This window comes from Leucoraja erinacea, chromosome 1 (genome assembly GCF_028641065.1).
Source record: "Leucoraja erinacea ecotype New England chromosome 1, Leri_hhj_1, whole genome shotgun sequence".
Taxonomy (NCBI): Eukaryota; Metazoa; Chordata; class Chondrichthyes; order Rajiformes; family Rajidae; genus Leucoraja; species Leucoraja erinaceus.
In genome coordinates, this window is record NC_073377.1 from 38,223,562 (window position 1) to 38,241,901 (window position 18,340).

Consider the following 18,340-nt stretch of genomic DNA (forward strand, 5'->3'; position numbering starts at 1 on the left):
TCCTGAACGGTGTGTAGCAGTGGCCCAATGTTCTCTCCCCCCTGGTGGCACACGTGATGTGTTGGTAGAAGTTCGGCATGACCTTCTTGAGATTTGATTTATTAAAATCTCCAGCCACCACCATAGTTGCATCCGGGTTCTTGTTTTGATGTCGATATTGCACATTGTGTAGGGCCGATAGTGCCACGTCAGTGTCCGCCTGCGGTGGATTGTAGACGGCTGTGACGATCACTGAGCCGAACTCCCGGGGAAGGTAGAATGGGCGGCATGAGATCATCAGGTGCTCCAGGTCCAGCAAGCAGGAACGGGAAAGCATCTTGATATTTCCAGGGTTGCACCAGTTGTTATTGGTCATGAAGCAGACTCCTCCACCCTTGGATTTCCCAGATGCTTCTGTTCTGTCAGCACGGTGGACAGTGAAGGATTCGGTTGGGCAGATTACCTGATCCGGAATCAGTGAGGTCAGCCATGTTTCAGTCAGGCAGAGGATGTTGCAGTTCCTTATATCCTACTGGAATCTGACCCTCACCCTGAGGTCATCCAGCTTGTTTTCCAGGGACTGGACATTCGCCAGAAGAATGCTGGGCAGAGGAGGACGAAAGGCTTGGGCTCTCAGCCTATTCTGAATCCCCCTCCGCTTCACTCAATGTTTTCTCTGGGTTTTCCTTGTAGCCGAGCTCCCATTGTTGCTGCAGCAGCTTCTGCTGATCTTTGCTGGCCATGCTGGATCAGTGAGTACAGAGTTTAAAAAGTCTCCGTTTGCCCTGGAGTTTAGATTTAAGAGGGTTTCCCTGCCATACTTTGTTAGTACAGGTGCACAACCTTTTATCCGACGATCCAAATAACGAAAAGCTCCGAATAGCGGACATTGTTTCAGTCCTTGAAGAAAGGTCCTTGAAGACGTTCACCGAGGGCGGCCCGCAGAGGTGACAGCGGAACCTCCGGTCGGTCCTCGAAGAAAGGGGAACTAAATCCCCATTCATAAAAGAGAAGGTGAGGGTATATTGCGCGGGAGGGTTAATAATTTACAATCTGCTGCTGCCTGCCCGCTGAGTTAAAAAGTTCCCACGGTAGACTCACGATACACAGTGTATTGTGAGTCTTGCGTGGGAACTTTTTAACTCAGCGGGCAGGCAGCAGCAAATTGTCGCTCCCTTCAGTTTCACCCCACCTACACCCCTCTGCTTCCCGGCCATGTGTGTGACCCCTTCCCTCCCCTCTCCAGCTCCCCGCCCATTGCACCGGCGCGGGGGCTTTGCATTGTCTTCACGTCGGAGCCAGTGCCAGTCACCGGAGATGTCAGGACCAACGGGACACCGGCCCCCAGGCCCACTGCAAGCACGGAGATCCCAGAGACCCACAGCCAGCAGCAGCCCAGCCCCGTTCCAATTCCAGAGGAACACGCTCCCCGTAGGGACCGAAGCTGATGGTGTGCAAGGTGCGTCTTGGTCTTGAGGTTGCGGATGAGGGGGCGCAGCTCGGGCTGTGACGTCTCCGGCCACCCCCCTGTACAGGAGCTGAGACTGGGAACTGTGGGGTTGTTTGCAGTTGCAGAGGGAGGGGGCAAGGGCGGTACAGTTCCCAGTCTCAGCTCCATTCCAGGGAGGTGACCGGAGACGTCAGGACCAACGGGACACCGACTGCAAGCACGGAGATCCCAGAGACTCACAGCCAGCAGCAACTCTAGCCCAGCCCCGCTCCAACTCCGGAGGAACCCGGGTTGCGGATGAGGGGGCGCAGCTTGGGCTGTGGGCGAACTGCGACTTGTCGCTGTAGCGGCGCATCGGGGAGCGGGTTCTTGTTGGTCCTGACGTCTCCGGCCACCCCCCTGGACAGGAGCTGAGAGACGTCAGGACCACCAGAAGCCGCTCCCCGATGGGCCGCTACAGCGACAAGTGGCAGTTCGCCCACAGCCCGAGCTGCGCCCCCTCATCGGGACACCGACCCCCAGGCCCACTGCAAGCACGGAGATCCCAGAGACTCACAGCCAGCAACAACTCTAGCCCAGCCCAGCCCCGCTCCAACTCGGGTTGCGGATGAGGGGGCGCAGCTCGGGCTGTGGGCGAACTGCCACTTGTCGCCGTAGCGGCGCATCGGGGAGCGGCTTCCTCTGGAGTTGGAGGGACAGGGAGACACAGCGGCTTTTGAGAATGGTGGGCAATCACTTCCAAAGTTCTACCCACACAGTCAGTACACCTCTCCTACACTTGTCTCCCGCACTAAGATCATCTCGCAGAGAATGATCCCAGCCTAACCCTCCCTATTCTCTCCTATTCTGCAAGAAAAAACTACATTGAACTCAAACTCGCGATCGAGTAACTGCCGGGATCGAGGCGCAAACTCGCGACCTTGCGGATATGAGCCGAGCACTCTACCACTGCGCCAGCCGTTAAAATCTACGCTAAAAATCTTCCATTCCGAAAGCCGAAAAATTCTGAATTACGAAAAGTGTCCGGTCCCAAGGCTTTCGGATAAAAGGTTGTGCACCTGTACTAGGGAGTTAGAACTTAGAAATAAGTTAAAAAGGAACATGAAAGTTAAAAACACACACAATGTATCTTATCATGCCAATAAAGTTTTTTTTAAATGAAATTGAATTAAATTGAATACAAAAGACATTATCACATACACCAAATGGTGTAGTGAAATTTGACTTGCCATTGCAGTCCATAACACCTGGCAGGGTTGCAGTATTTCTCCCACTCTGTCGTGGGGAGTATCGGAAAGAGGTGATCCAGGTCATATGGAGGCCAGAGGCCTGAGGTAGCAACACCTGGAGCAGGGTTGCACTCTATTTCCTCCCCTGAAATACTCCGTTGAGGCCCCATAAGGGAGCAAGGACTAGGAGTCACTAACAGGTGCAACCTCTCTGGTAAGTACAATAAATAATGATGATTTATACCGACAGCAGAAGACCGCGGCAGTGCGGAAAGCCGACGGCCACTTCGGAGTCGCTGGCAGCGCCGATCTGCACAGCTAGTTCCGATTTGGCTCCTAAAGGGAGCAGCTTGGCAACCCCGAGTCGGGGCGAAACCAAAGCCAAGTCTGTGAGACAAGTCCTGTCAGACGATTCGGGACAAGAGGATTCTGTACCCACATCTATGGCAGATGTGATTGGCTGGAGAGAAGGCAGGGATGGGATACTAAGTTGGATGAACAGCCATGATCATATCGAATGGCGGTGCTGGCTCGAAGGGCCGAATGGCCTACTCCTGCACCTATTTTCTATGTTTCTATGTTTCTATGTTTGTTTCAATTGGAACATCTGATGGATCAGATGGTGGCACAAATTATGCTCCGTGTTATGGAGGCATGCACAGGCAATTCAAGTCATACACCTGTAGCAACACCTGCTTCAGGGTTGCAATATTTCTCCCACTCCGATGAAGAGAGTTTTGGAGACGGTGCCAAAATTATGCTCCGTGTTACAAAGCCAGTGGTGGAAGCTAATGCTGCTCTAATCAGATCAAAGGGCATTGTGTCATCGAGTTTTAGATAACATGCAAAATTTGCAGCTGATAAAATTTAGGGGTTTACCTCTTGCAATATTAAGGATGAGGCAACATGAAATTTAACAGTGCCAACTTTGCCTATTCATTCAGGCCATGGTAAGGCGGCTGAAGCAGCTCCTATTTACTCGGTCACGAATGATGGCGGGGCAGCCCGTTTTCTCGGGCAGCTAGCTCTACACGATTGTATGGGAACTTTGTGAACAAAATATGTGAGTTACCTTTAAACGGAAGTAACAGAGGTTTGCGCTGATTTCAGTTTGGGCTTAGAGAAGCGTTAGTGTGATAGCACAATTGACCCTGCTTGTGCTACTTTGTCATTCTCTATAGTCCCATAAATGGGACAATAAATGATTGGTTATTCACTCGCTGTTCACTAACGTTTTGCAGGGTGTCTTTTACATGACCGCTCTGAAAGCCTACAGTAATCGTAGTGTGCAATGTATATCAGTAAATGATGCAAATATTCTTCTACTGTATTCCTAATGGGAGCAGTATTTTTTAAGTTGATTATTCTTTTAGCAACTGATTTCAGCACAAAGAACACAATCTTTACTCAATCTCTGGCTCGGTCTCTGGGTCATAACTGACATTAGGGTAGCTTGTTATGGGAATGATCTCATAAGCAAAATGGGCATGATTGTGTACATTTGGAGTTCATGCATACCCACCAGAGCGGAGATTGGGGGTGTTTAGGTATACAAGTACCTAACTGAGGTTGCTAGTACCTATGAGTTGAAAGATAGTTTCTTTATTGTTATTTAATAGTCTCTCAAGAGATTGCTGATGGCTCATTAGCAGCCAATAGAATGGATAGTTCCCTTTCATCATCTAGCAAGAGGCTTACATAGTGCGTGTTAAGAAATTAAAAAATTTGGTTGACTATGTCTGGATATTTGCAAATAGAATTCTGAACAGTGTTGCATAAGTTATTGTCTAACTCAAAGTAATTTGGGACTATGGTATGGTTAAAAGTAATGGCCATGTATGCAAGTTAGCATCATGGCATTAATAACCCATGTTTTTCTACAATTAATGGTTTATCTGTTTAAGTGTTTCACACAGATTGGGTTAGTGCATAAAACCACAGAGCTTTGAAGGCTTCACGTAGTCACTCACGTGACTTTGATATAAAATAGTAGGATTAAACGAGAATTTACCATTTGAAGTTTGATCTTTATTTTATGAGAAGTTGAAGTGAGGGAATACGTGCCCTCCACTCCCAACCCTACTTCTCATAAAGATAATTCGGTAATTCTAAGGTCGTTAATCTTTCTATAGCTTAAGTTCAGCAACTTGTCTGTGGTTTCATACAGCTGCTCTGAAGATTGACGCGCATGCGGGCTGGCGGGCTCTTCACTTACTCCCTCACTTCAACTTCTCATAAAATAAAGATCAAACTTCAAACGGTAAGTTCACGTTTAATCTTTCTATTCTTCATCCTTTTAAGGTCTAAATTTTGAAAAGGTTTGCGCATCCACCCAGAGAGTAATTACTGATGGACAAAAAATGCTGGCCTTGCTAGCTATACACTGATCTAAAAAAAAACATATTACTTTAAATATTCACCACTCTAAGTGAAGGTATTTTCCTCTTTTCAATCCTAAATAGCTCACCCTTATTTTGAGATTACAATTCCTAGTTCTGGTTTCCTCTAACAGAGGAAACAAATTTCCTGTATCCTCTTGGTCAAGTGCTTTGAAACATTTCTGGGTTTTAATCAGTTCATTTGTGCCCTGATGTCAGAGACAAATACATCCTTTACCATCTCATGGCCTTAAACATTAAATGGATGTCACATAAACTTGATTTACATCTGAACAATGAGAATGTACAGGAATTACCTGGTTCTAAATACACAGTGAAACAAAGTGTCTTTCTACATAAAGTGGGCTGTTCTTTCAATGCAAGTCCCGTTTGGAATAGAGTGGGTACAATTTCCATTCCAGGAGACCACTGTAGTGTTTCTGTGGCAAGAGGCCAGCAGCAGAAAATCTACACCACAGTCTTGGTTTGGTTGCATAATTAACATGCACGAACATACTATATAATTTTATATTTATTTAACCAAAAATAACTTGGGGCAATCCCCAGGCTATAAAGATTTGATGCCATACCTGTCAATCCCAGGCCGGATGAACAGGGTGGTGATGGCATACCTTGTTGCAGTTGTGCAAGTCATTTATGAGACCACATTTGGAGTACTATATTCAGTTCTGATTGCCCACACATAGGAAAAAAGTTGGAACGGGTGCAGGAGTGATTCACCAGAATGTTACCTGGACTTGTGGGCTTGAGTTATAGGGAGAAGCTACTACATTTTTACTTAAGAGTATAGGAGGCTGAGGGGAAACTATAATAAGGTTTATATGATCATGAGGGGCACGAAAAAAGTGACTGGTCACGGTCGCAGAGAGAGGGGGAGGGGGGGTAGAGAGGGAGAGGCAGAGAGGGGGAGGCAGAGAGGGAGGGCCCCCTCCCTCACTCTCCCCTCTCCTCCCTCTCCTCCCCCCCCACTCCTTCCCCCCCTCCCCTTCCCCCCTCCTTTCTCCCCCTCTCTCTCTCTCTTTCTCTGTCCCGGGAAGTGAGTAGAGAGGGAGGGGGCAGAGGCAGCACCTATCCAGGTCGTAGAGCAGAATCCTCCCCTGCTAGGCCGAGGCCGGCATGGACCAGAGCGAGGCCCGGAGCAATCTGAGGACGGTCAAAAGCAGCAGAGGGCCGGCCAATTGTGGCTTCCACGAGAGGATGCCCACCCACCAGCGTGACAGACAATCGGGCAGGGAAGACGGAGAGGAGGTCGTCCCCTGTGATGGCCGCCACGGTCACTTTTCCACCGCGCTTGTCCACGCCCACGCTGCGATAATGACCGCCGCCGCCATGTTGTAGAACTTCAAGGAGCCCAGCGGAGCGTGCAGCATGACGGGGTGTGGGGGGAAGGCGGCTGGGCCACGTAACTCACAGCTCGTGGCTGCGCCTTGAAATCTCTGCGCAGCTTGCCGCGAGGAGCAGAGGCATTGTGAAATCATCCAGCTCGTTAGATTTTAAAAAGATGTCAGATTGGTGAACAATTTTAGTAAAAAACTCAGGAAATAATGAATCAAATTTTCAGATGAGGCGATTTCTGAAATCATGAGGTAAATCTCTACCGGAATATGTGAAAATGTCACCGTTACCGCATCGGGTTTTTGAGGAGATGTGAATCAAAGAAAAAGTTGAAGCAAGCAAGCAAGCAAACCCACAACCAAACATCCAAGATCAGTTATATTATAATAGATTAGACAAGCATGCTTTGATCAACATGAATGTTTGTACTTACTGAGGTAAAATTTGATAGAGCAGATTTTCTGCTTTTCTCTTTTCCTCAAGGTAGGCTTGTGTTCTTTCTTCTACAAGCTTCTCCAGGTTATTGGCATACTGTTCCATTCTTGACAGCAAATTGTCCAAAATACTGCTTCTGCCCTCACTGAAAATGTTGGAAGCAAAGAAGTATGGTTGAAAAGATATGTTACCGCACAAGCAGATGGAAGTCAATTTGACTCTTTTGTTGCAGGATTTGATACAAATCTAAATTTAGTTACACTTCTCATTTCTGTCACTATCCTCATGTACCTTAACACTTGTACCTGTTGTACTCAGAAAAATTATCTTGCTTCTGCATTTAATTATACTCCCCGTATTTATAAATCTTATATTAAATTATTTTACAGCCCAATACCAAGTCACAGTTTATCCTGGACATTGCTGGAAATATGCGCAGTTTTTAATGCAGTGGTGTATTATTACTTACTTATTAAATCTTCTAATCAGAATCTTAATTTGGTTAAAGTCAGGCCTTTCAGCAATATCTTCAGCCCAGCACCTCTCCATAAAGCTGCCCAGTTCTTCACTGTGATAACTGATGTCAGTTGTTGGCCTAAAATATGGCTTCTGACCATTTGTGACCTTCTGCACAATTTCTGAAAAGATGAGGAAATTGCAATGACGATTGTGAAAGCATTTTTGTAATGTAACAAAGTGCAAGGTAATATTCAGCTGTACTGATGCAACATATTTTATTTTTAGGATTAAGGCTCTTAAAAATAAAAGCAATCATACTTGCACTGTTCACAGAACTGTCCACTAAAATGTTTTTCTGATATTTAATTTAACATTACATAATATTAGCTGGTTTGCCTGTTATGCATTCTTTCCAGATAAATAAAATAAACTGTTTTATACTATTGCTCGAAGGGATATTTTGAACAAAACTTTACTTTTGCAGAGAAGGAATAGTTCCCAACTTCGGGAACATTTTTCATGCAATGAAACTTTTACTTGTAGCAGCATAACAGGCCTGTAAACACAGTACTAATGGATAACAAAATTAAAATTTAATTTATATACAACAACAAAAATGTGGATCAAACATAAATTAATTTATTTGACGAATAATTCAACGAAGGATATTATAGAAGAAAAAAATATACCTTTTGGACTGAGATCCATTCCTTCTATATAAAATGGACCATTTCTCAAGGCAATTTCTTGAAGTATAATACCAAAGCTGTACACATCTCCTTTCTGGGTACCTTGAGATGGTGCCCTTCTCCACCTGATTAATTCTGGTGCTGTCCAAAGTTTCTCTGTTGCACAGAAATAGACAGTGGAAATTTAAAAATTGCAGTCTCCAAAGTTTATATAACATGCATTACTTTGCACAATTGATAAACACATTCAGGTGGGTCACATGTAGATGCAACTTCCAAAATTTGCAAACTTCATGGCCAATGGGATAAGTTACTATCATGGTCATGTATCCAGTGTTTATTTGTTCAGTTAGCTCAGTGGTTCCTTTTCAGTATGAAAGAAACATCTTGTCTCATAAAGAAATATTCAGTACGATTGCCACAGTTTATTGGTATTTTCATTATTGTTTGGGAGAGTGATCTGTGCTCAGGCAGTGATTTTACATGCAATACCCATTGACAGCATGTGCAAAAAGAATGATTGGCTACAAGTCGGGATTATTGGCAGAAATTATTTTTCTGCATTGAAGATCCCGCTAACTAGGATGATTAGGTGGGGGTGGGGATGTTTACGGGCAAATTCAAAGAGATGCACAGTATGACGGTTAATATAAAGTACTGAGGACTATGATCACCCCACCATGCTAAACGTAATCTAACAATCAAATAAAATGATGTCTAGACTAACCACGAATAATCTTATTAATCTATGCTCCATGTTTGGAACTTCAAGAATGGGAATATGATGCAAGACTTTTCATTCATTTATAGACATGAAATGCTGGAGTAACTCAGCGGTTCAGGCAGCATCTCTGGAGAGAAGGAATGGTTGACATTTCGGGTCGAGACCCTTCTTCAGACCCAAAACATCACCCATTCCTTCTCTCCAGAGATGTTTCATTTTCAGTTTCAGTTTAGTTTATTAATAGAAACATAGAAAATAGGTGCAGGAGGAGGCCATTTTGGCCCTTTGATACAGCACCTCCATTCATTATGGTCATGGCTGGTCATCCACATTCAGAATCAGAATCAGAATCAGAATCAGTAATCAATTTATTTGTCATTTCAGTAACCCGTAACACACAAATAGACCCCAGACACTGCTTTCTCCCCATATCCCTTGATTCTGCTAGCCCCTAGAGCTCCATCTAACTCTTTTAAATTCATCCAGTGAATTGGCCTCTACTGCCTACTGTGACAGAGAATTCCACAAATTCACAACTCTCTGGGTGAAAAAGATTTTTCTCATCTCAGTTTTAAATGGCCTCCTCTTTATTCTCAGACTGTGGCCCCTGGTTCTGGACTCCCCCAACATTGGGAGCATTTTTCCTGTGTCTAGCTTGTCCATTCCTTTTATAATTTTTATATGTTTCTACAAGTATCCTTCTAACTTCCAGTGAATACAAGCCCACTCTTTCCAATCTTTCCTCATATGACAGTCCCGCCATCCCAGGGATTAACGTTGTGAACCTACTCTGCACCACTGGGTGGCGCCAGCAATGGCTGCCTCACCAGCAGTCTGTCACGTCCCTTCTCTGTTTTTATTATTCTAAGTATGTTTTAAATGTGTGTTTCAATGTTTCTCGGTTAGTTTATGTGGGAGGAGGGGGGGGGGGGGGGGGGGGGGGGGGGGGGGGGGTGTAGCAGCAAATTGCGGAGGGTTCAAAGGCCCCGACCACCACGGGTGAACAAAGGAGGACGATGAGTGAACTTGATTGCCTTCCATCACAGTGAGTAATGTTGATTCCACTGTGGTGGATGTTTATGCGAAATTGTATTTTATGTGTGTATTGTGTTCTTTTCTCTTAGTATGGCTGTATGGTAACTCAAATTTCACTGTACCTTAATTGGTTAAGTGACAATAAATGCGAATTTGAACGAACTCAATAGCAAGGTTGTCCTTCCTTAAATTAGGAGACCAAAACTGCACACAATACTCCAGATGTGGTCTCACCAGGGCCCTGGATAACTGTAGAAGGACCTCTTTATTCCTATACTCCTATTGGCACGTGTACCAAGGTACACTGTTACTCCAGCACTTTATGTCTATCTTCAGTGTAAACCAGCATCTGCAGTTTCATCCTACACTTTTTATCCATTTGTCAAGTGTACCTCTGGCATACAAGCTTGTAGTATTACCCCGAGTGCACAAATCACATTGCCACCTATCATCTGACAAAATACACTAATTGGAAGTAAGTTTGTATCAGTGACATTGAAGCCACAATTTTGAAAGAATTGGATGCCATTGAATTATTTTTGGTCAAATGACTAGCCTCAATGTTAATAGAAGGAAGACATACATTGAAGTATACAACTCTATAAATGAGTGCTGTGCCCAGAAAAAAAATGTTTTAGCCATTCACTTTTAGCTTATAATAGTGACAGAAAGAATACGCATCTATACTTAATTTGCTTAATCTTCTGGGTAGGGAGTAGCTGCAAGCTGGGAGTAATTATAAAGAACGTGTAGGAAAATATTTACCAAAGGAATGAAGTTCCTGCCAAGCTGAAATTCTAAATAACTTTTAATTGGTTCTTTTCATTACAATATTTTACCTTTCGATTAATTGCAACATACTAAACGTAGATCATCTGTACAATCTTATAGCTGTCATTATATAAAATACTTTATCTTGGCACAATCCTGATGTGTGATACTTCTTTCATTCATGGTATATTTAGTAAACTAACCATTCTCACAGATAATTTGGCATGAGAAAACAAACTTGCATTTTACTTAAAAAACATAACTTTTTCAACCAGCAAAGGTTTAAAATTCCCTTGTCTTCCTTAATTAAGAAAGACATACCTTTAATTTGGTTCAGCACTGTGCTTCACCAAATCTGAGAGTATCTTTTTATTTTGCCGAGAAGAAACATTGGATATTCCTAGACTATTCCTGCTCAATTTTCATTTGCATCCCTGGCTGGCATTCTACAGCCACTCATCCAATCTGGGCTCTACTGGAAAAATCGGCAGCCCTAATCGCCCACAGAATTGTGAGCTGCCATTGTGAACTGCTGGAGTCCTTCAGCTGATGGTACTCGAGGGAGTTGTTGGTAGAATGTTCCAGGATGTAAACTTAGCAATAATGAAAGGATGGCAACATATTTCCAAATTAGTGTGATGTGTGACTTGGAGAGGAAATGGCATGTGGCCATGTATCTACTGACCGTGACATTCTTGGTGATAGATGTGGGAGGTGTTGTTGGAATGGTCTAGATGAATAACTGCTGTATATTCAAAAGGACACAAAGTGCTGGAGTAACTCAGCAGGTCAGGCAGCATCTCTGGAGAACATGCAGAGGCGATGTTTGGGGTCAAGACCCTTCTTCAGACTTTGTGTCCTTGTGTGTATTAACCAGCATCTGCAGTTCTTTGTTTCTACTAACTGCAGTATATTCATCGATGGCACACACTACAGTCATTGTGCTTAGATGGTGGACAGAATGAATATTTACAGTGATGGATCGAGTGCCAATCAAGTGGACTGCTTTGACCTGGATTGAGCAGAGTTTTTTTAAGAGTTGTTGTAGTTGCCTCTCCTGACTAGTTCTATGTAAATGGTGAAAAGGCTTTGGGATGTCAGGCAAATCACTCAACAGGGGATATCCAGTATCTGAACTGTTTTTGTAGGCATGGCATTTATGTGGCTGATCACATGGTGATCCCTAGGATGTTGATTTTCAGAATCAGGGAAATCAGCAATGATATCATGGTAATGTCAAGGATAGGTCATTGGCCCACATCACCCAGTTTCTGAATGCCATCTACGTTTGATGCACACAGGCATGGGAAAGTTTCATTGGCTGAGACTTTGCAAATGGAATTGAATGTGCAATCAGCAGCGAACATCCCCATCTCTGACATCATGATGAAAGGAAGATCATTGATGAGACTGAAGGTAGTTGGGTTAGGACGCTGCCCTGAGAACTTCCTGTGATAATGATGCAAACTGGACCCGGGGGCAGCTGAGAACGTTGGGGAACCTGGCAGAGAGCTGCCAAGAACGTACTGGAGGTGGCGGAAAATGTTGGGGTTCCTGGCAGCCAACCGCAGAGTACGCAGGGGGGCACAACGAGGGGCCGCTGAGATCAAATGGGGACCCGGGAGATGTCTGTTACCACGTGAGACGGCAGGCCTGGTTCGCTGCTGCGAGAAGATGAGACTGATCAATGAACATTCTGTAACTTTGTTGGCACCAGAAACATGGTGACTCTTTGTGCACTGCCTAGGTGAGGTCTGCTGTGTGATCTTACCGGATTGCATGCACAAAGTATTTCACTGTATCTAGGTACATGTGACAGTAAAGTATCGTTGGGATGATTGACTTCCGACAACCACATCCACTTTCTTCAGTGTGTAGCGTGACTCCAACTATCGGAAGGTAAACTCTTTGCTGCGCAATGACTAGGGCTCTTTGGTCAAATGTTGTCTTAGTGTCACACAGCTAAGCTTACTCAAAAGTCATTTGCATCAGCTGTCATTTTCACTTACCCTTTTTTCAAGTTTCGCATGGATGTGAATCTTTAAAATGTAAATGTTTCCATTGCAAAACATATGCCCATCTTAAACTTACTTGCAAAGGATGCATACGAATCTTCATTATCACATGATGAACGAAAACTGGCCAAACCATAATCTGTGATTTTTAGCACAAAACGACTATCAACGACACAATTGGATGATTTAAGATTTCCATGTGACGCAATTATGCTGTTATGCAGAAACGCCATCCCCTGTAAAACAAGTGGCATCAGATTTGTAAACTATTTGATTGCATGTGAACTACATTTTTAGTTAAATAATTGTTCATAAAATGCACAGATGAACACCATCTGATTGATTTTGTGTTGGCATGAATTCACTTTCAATGAGCAAGAAACAAAGAGCTGAAGGAATTCAATAGGTCAGGCAGTATCAGTGGAGGAAAATAGACTGCTGATATCTTTGATCTGCCTGGCCCATTGAGTTATTCTATCAAAGAGGCACAAAATGCGGGAGTAACTCAACGGGACAGGCCGCATCTCTGGAAAGAAGGAGTGGGTGACCTTTCAGAATTGACCTGAAACGTCACCTGTTCCTTCTTTCAAGTGATGCGCCCTGTTCCGCTGAGTTACTCCAGCATTTTCTGTCTATCTTTGGTGTGAACCAGCATCTGCAGTTCTTTCCTACAGCGTTCTTCTAGCAGTCTGTTTTATGCCCAAGATTCTAGCATCTGCAGTATCTTGCGTCCTCACTTTCAGTGAAGTGAGCTCACTCGTGAGTCTAATTAGATTTTTTGGTACATTGGTCAGTAGAGTCATAGAGTGATACGGAGTGGAAACAGGCCCTTCGCACCCAACTTGCCCAATGTCCCAGCTACACTAGTCTCACTTGCCTGCGCTTGGTCCATATCCCTCCAAACCTGTCCTATCCATGTACCTGTCTAACTGTTTTTGAAATGATGGGATAGTCCGAACCTCAGCTACTTCCTCTGGCAGCTTGTTACACCCACCACCTTTGTGTGAAAAAGTTACCCCTCAGATTCCTATTAAATCTTTTCCCCTTCACCTTGAACCTATGTTATCTCTGGTCCTCGATTCCCCTTCTCTGGGCATCTATCCGATCTATTATTCACATTATTTTGTACATCTCTATAAGATCTCCCCTCATCCTCCTGCGTTCCATGGAATAGAAACCCAGCCTACTCAACTTCTCCCTATAGCTCACACCCTCTAGTCCTGGCAACATCCTCGTAATTTTTTTCTGAACCTTTACAAGCTTGACGATATAGTTCCCACAACATGGTGCCCAGAACTGAACACAATATTCTAAATGTGGTCTCACCAACATCTTATACAACTGCAACATGACCTCCCAACTTCTATACTCAATAGGTACACAAAAAAGCTGGAGAAACTCAGCGGGTGCAGCAGCATCTATGGAGCAAAGGAAATAGGCAACGATGCTGCTGCACCTGCTGAGTTTCTCCAGTTTTTTTGTGTACCTTCGATTTTCCAGCATCTGCAGTTCCTTCTTAAACATTCTATACTCAACACTCTGACTGATGAAGGCCAAAGTGCCAAAAGCCTTTTTGACCACCTTATCTGCTGCGACTCGACGTTCCAGGAACCATGCACCTGTACTCCTAGATCCCCCTGCTCTACAACACTACCCAGAGGCCTACCATTTACCGTGTAGGTCTTGTCCTTGTTCGACGTTCCAAAATGCAACACCTCACAATTCTGTATTAAATTCCATCAACCATTCGTCCGCCCACCTGGCCAGTAGATCTAGATCCTGCTGCAATCTTTTGCAGCCAATCAATCAATTAATCAATCAGTTGTATTCGTCACTTGCACATAAAATGCAAGTGAAATGAATTTGCCAGCAGCGGTACAATAAAAAATAACACACAAAAACACAATAATAATTTAACATAAACATCCACCACAGCATTCATCACTGCGGTGGAAGGCACAAAATTTGGCCAGTCCTCCTCCATTTTACCCCGTGGTCGGGACCTCAATCCTCCACAGCCACTGCTGCGGGCGTCCAGATAAGTCGACAGGTAAAAGTCCAGGTAAGTCCTGAAACTGTGCCTCCCCACCGGAGACCGCGGCTTCAAGTTGGTGTAGGTCGCAGGCCAGCGGTCGAAGATTTAAAGTTCCAGCCACACCACAGCCGGAAGCACCGCAGACCGCAGGGCCACCAGTCAGAGCTCCCCTCCAGGGGTCCACGGTAAGGGATCCCGCTCCTGATGGTAAGTCCACGCCGCGCCCGTGCTAAAAGTTGGCCACGGGCCGGCGGTCGGAGCTCGTCTCCTCCCAGGTCCCCATCGATGGATCCCAGGCCCAGGATGCCGCGCCGGCTGGAACTCTGCAGACCCCGGCTTCAGGCTGCTGCAGGCCAGTGAACGGAGCGCTCCCCTCCGCCAAGCTCCAGCGAGGGCTCGCCCGCTCCGCGACAAGAGTCCAAGCTGCACCCACAGCTGCGTCCGCAGGTGAAGCCCCGGGTGCGCCTCCGGGAAAGGCCGTACCGATCCTTGCTGTTAGGCCACGGGGGAGGCGACATAGAAAAAGTCGCCTCTGCGTGGAGGAGGCAACCAAAACGGTTTCCCCCTTACCCCCCCACCACACAACACACAGAGAAACATTAAAATCCATACATTAAAACACACTAAAAAAACAAAAAAAGTAGAAAAAACTAACACGCTGCTGGCAGGGCTGCCGGCTTGCAGTGCCCCCAACCATCCTCATTATCTGCAAAACAACGCACTTTTGTCTTATCAGTAAAATGGAGAAACGGTTCAATAAGAGTAATAAAGTTCTCGTACTACATTCTTTTATCCTTATAGCAAGCGAAGGATCACCTAAGGTATTTCATCATGTTTGGAAGAGAATAGGCTAATTAGGAACAGTTATCATTGCATTGTCCAGGGTACTTATGTCTTAAACTGAATTGAGTTTTTGATAAGATGTGAGAAGTTTAATCTGGACAAGTATGAGGTGTTGCACTTTGGGAGGTTAAATGCAAGGGGAAAGTACAAAGTTCATGACAGGAACCTCAACATCATTGTACTGTGTAGCCAAACTCGGCTCCAACACCATCCACGTTTGCAGATCACCCCACTGTGGTGAACCGAATCACGAACATGTCAAGATGGAGGATTATAGGGAGCAGATAAAAAAGGCAGCAACCGGGTATCGGGATAAGAATCTCTCCCTCAATGTCACCAAGATGAAGAATCAAGTTAGTGACTTCAGGAAGTGTGGTCCAATCAGCATCAATGTGGCTAAAGTGGAGATGGTTGGGTCCTTCAAGTTCTTTGGCGTTAATATCTAATATTAACACCAAAGATATAATGGTCTGTTATGGATCGGGCACATTGATGCAACAAATCATGAAGGAACACCAAGGCCTCTACTTCGTAAGGAGACTGATGAAATTCGGCATGTCTTCAATGACTCTTACAAATCTCTACAGATGCATCATAGAAAACATACTGTCAGGTTGCATCACAGCTTGGTTTGGGTACATCTCTGGCCAAGACCACAAGAAATTGCAGAGAATTGTACATGGAGCAATATTACACTAGAATCCACACCATTGACTCCATCTACATTTTTCACTGCTTTGGAAAAGCAGCCAACAAAGAATTGTCCCAGGTACACAAAAATGCTGGAGAAACTCAGCGGGTGCAGCAACATCTATGGAGCGAAGGAGATAGGTAACGTTTCGGGCCGAAACCCTTCTTCAGACACTTCTCCTTCGCTCCATAGATGCTGCTGCACCCGCTGAGTTTCTCCAGCATTTTTGTGTACCTTCGATTTTCCAGCATCTGCAGTTTTTTAGAATTAGAATTAGAATTACCTTTATTGTCATTCAGACCTCACGGTCTGAACGAAATTTCGTGCCTGCAGTCATACATACAATAATACAATAATAAACAACAATAAACACAAATTAACATCCACCACAGTGAGTCCTCCAAACACCTCCTCACTGTGGTGGAGGCAAAAATCTTAGGGCTGCAGTCTCTTCCCTCCTCTTCTCCCTCTACGCTGAGGCGATACCTCACCGGGCGATGGTACAAACAGTCCCGCGGCTCACCGAACCCCGCAAACGGGCCGGCTCAAACACCGCGGCCCGGGGTGGTCGAAGCTGCCGCCCTCCAGTCCAGCGGACACGGCCACTGGCCCGCGGCTAAACCCAGGACTCAGGTCACCGAGCTGGGCCGCCCCGATGGGAGCGCCATTCCACCCTCGAGCTGGGCCTCCCCGACGGGAGCGCCACAGCCCCTCACGGGAGAGTCTCAGCCCCGCGCCAGGCCACCCTCACGGGAGCATCACAGCCCCTCACGGGAGCGTCGTTCCAGCCCCGAGCCGGACCACCCTCACTGGAGAGAGCCCAGGGCAAGTCCTGACTGGCTCTGCCTCCAGAGTCTCGAGGTCGCCAGCTCCGCCATTAGGCCTCAGCGCAGACGGAGGCAGAGAAGGGGGATACGACAAAAAAGTCGCATTCCCCCGAAGGGAGAGACACAAGCCCCGTTTCAACCCCCCCCCCCCCCCCACCCCCCCCCCCCCCCCCCCCCCCCCACATAAACACAACCCAAAAACCAAAAACTTAACTAGACAAAACAAAAAACCCCACAAAAAAGTAACAACAAACGGACTGCAGGCGAGCTGCTGCTGTCAGGGCAGCGCCGCCACTTCCTTCTTGAACAAAGAATTGTCCCAGTCTGGTCATTTTTTCTTCTCCCTGCTCTCATCAGGCAAAAGGTGCGGAACCTTGAAAGCATACACCACCAGATGTAGGAACAACTATTGGACATCAGAACTGTCCTTCCATAAGCTGGGATACTGTCCAATTTACTTCTACCGCATTGCGGACTTTGGACTTTTGTCTATGGAACTGATGCGCTACAATGCTGAGAACTATATTATGCACCCTATCGCTTCCCCTTTATCTTCCCGCTGTTTGGCCTAATTGTATTTATGTGTAGTATTACCTGATCTGTTTGGAGCACATGTAAAACAATGCTTTTCACTGAACCTCAAAAATTCCAAATTGTCACAGTCCTCTGAGAAGAAAATCGTTTTCATCTTAAAAGTGACTCCTTGTTCTGAAATTTAGCCTCCTTCTTCTAGATACCCCTAGAAGGGGAAACATCCTCTCAGACTCGACAGTATCAATAAGATCACCTGCCACCTCTATGGCAAAGAGTGTGCCTCAAGTTCTCTTCATAAATCACCTAATTCATCTCAGGAATCAAACTAGTGAACCTTCTCTATTCTGTCACCACATCTTTCCTTAAATATGAAGACCAAACCATACACAGCTGTCCTGATTTGGTCTCATCAGCTCCTCATAAAGTTCTTTCAAGACTTCACTGTTTCTGTACTTCATACACCTTGCAATGGCAGCCACCATTTCATTTTTCTCATTTTATAGATCTGCTTTCATGACATTAGATTTGCTTTTTCTTTATTTGGTCCCAGTATGATTTCAACTGGTTGGAGTGTGATTTTCCAAAACAATTTTAAGACGTTTTGTTCTCCTGTGCCTTACCTTCACAATGTCGTTAATGAGAGAATAACGGAATACCCAATCCAGATTAATATTTTCATTTTCAAGTATATCCTGCAAAGATAGAAGTAGAAACAATTTAAAATAAACCTAACTAATTTGTAATGAATCAGCAATGTTTAAAGGCCCTGTCCCACGATGCAAGTTTACCCAAGAGCTCTCCCGAATTAAAAAAAAATCAAACTCGTGGTAAGTACGTAGAAAGTACATAACGGGGGCGTCGGAGCTCGTGGGTGTCTCGTAGCGGCTCGT

At 45.2% G+C, this 18,340-nt stretch overlaps 1 protein-coding gene across 2 annotated transcripts in view; it reads right to left on the minus strand.

The window, feature by feature from the left end:
• The window catches only part of npr2 (natriuretic peptide receptor 2), a 162,058-nt gene that overhangs the window by 36,527 nt on the left and 107,191 nt on the right, over positions 1-18,340 (minus strand). For both annotated transcript variants that reach the window (XM_055633193.1, XM_055633183.1), the window contains 5 exons: positions 18,071-18,142; positions 12,597-12,756; positions 7,976-8,131; positions 7,297-7,465; positions 6,826-6,972 (listed from right to left, as the gene is read on the minus strand). In XM_055633193.1, the coding sequence (XP_055489168.1) occupies positions 6,826-6,972; positions 7,297-7,465; positions 7,976-8,131; positions 12,597-12,756; positions 18,071-18,142 (704 nt within the window). The remainder of the gene's footprint in view (positions 1-6,825; positions 6,973-7,296; positions 7,466-7,975; positions 8,132-12,596; positions 12,757-18,070; positions 18,143-18,340) is intronic.